A 986-nucleotide genomic window follows, 5' to 3' on the forward strand; every position below is an offset into this window, starting at 1 on the left:
TAGTAAAAAAGCGATATATGACAATGACTTAAGTGAAGCTATGTAAGGTATGAGAGTACGTGACAATTACACACAAGAACAAAGGGGTTGCCATAAGCAGGGGGAGTCTATGCAGCCAAATATGCGAGCACAGTCACACAGTCCTACGTATGAGTTGAAGAAGTGCACCCGTATTACTGCACGAATGAAGAGGTCCCAGTGTTGGTGACAGAGAAATGGGAGGAGAGATGGGGTCTGCACGCAGTGCCAGCTACGTCAGGACACGTTAGCAGACGGAGAGTGGTTGTGACGAGGCAGGGAAAGGAAGAAAAATGAGGAAACGAAGGAAGAGGAAGAGGAAGGAAGGGAGGAAAGAGAGGGAGAGCATGGGGCAGTGTCTGTCTCCACCGAAGGGGAAGGGGGTAGAGGGCGTTTGTGTGGATGTATGTCGTCATCGTCTTCTTCTTCTTCTTCTTGACCTTCATCGTCATCATCATCATCATCTGGAGAACGATAGCAGGCAGGACCAGGCGGCAAAGGTTGCCAAAGTCGCCAGGGGGCCCGGACGAGTGGCAGGTGCGTTTCCCAAGAGAACAGCTGTGACATACGCACACACACACACACACATACACACACACATACACACACACACACACACACACACATACACACACAAGGGAAAAATAGAATCAGAAAAAAAAGTTCATTATTTGTCTCTCAGACAATTTCTTATCACCATTTTCATTTCACCATCATGTTTTAAGGGGAAACACTTTAAACTACATAGACATAACCAGAATGTTTGCAACTCCCAAGTGGTTTCAGTACTCCGACAGTGAAGACAAAACCCTGTGAGTCAGTTATGTCTTATTAGTTTCCCTATGCTCCAGGACAGCTTCCTGGCGGTGTAATCCACACATAAATAAACGGGCCAAAATAAATTGCTTTGTGTGACCCCAAGGGGGGGGGGGGGGGGTGTTCCTCGAGCAGATACTCAGCAGGGACGA

General features: G+C 47.7%; 1 protein-coding gene across 1 annotated transcript in view; it reads right to left on the reverse strand.

Annotated features, from left to right (window-relative positions):
* Positions 1-405: 405 nt before the first annotated feature.
* LOC105894926 (MAM domain-containing glycosylphosphatidylinositol anchor protein 1) overlaps positions 406-986 on the reverse strand; it is a 225005-nt gene continuing 224424 nt past the window's right edge. The window contains exon 18 of the mRNA XM_031579812.2: positions 406-576. Within this exon, the coding sequence (XP_031435672.1) occupies positions 479-576 (98 nt within the window). The 3' untranslated portion in view covers positions 406-478. The remainder of the gene's footprint in view (positions 577-986) is intronic.

This window comes from Clupea harengus, chromosome 14, assembly GCF_900700415.2.
Source record: "Clupea harengus chromosome 14, Ch_v2.0.2, whole genome shotgun sequence".
Lineage (NCBI taxonomy): Eukaryota > Metazoa > Chordata > Actinopteri > Clupeiformes > Clupeidae > Clupea > Clupea harengus.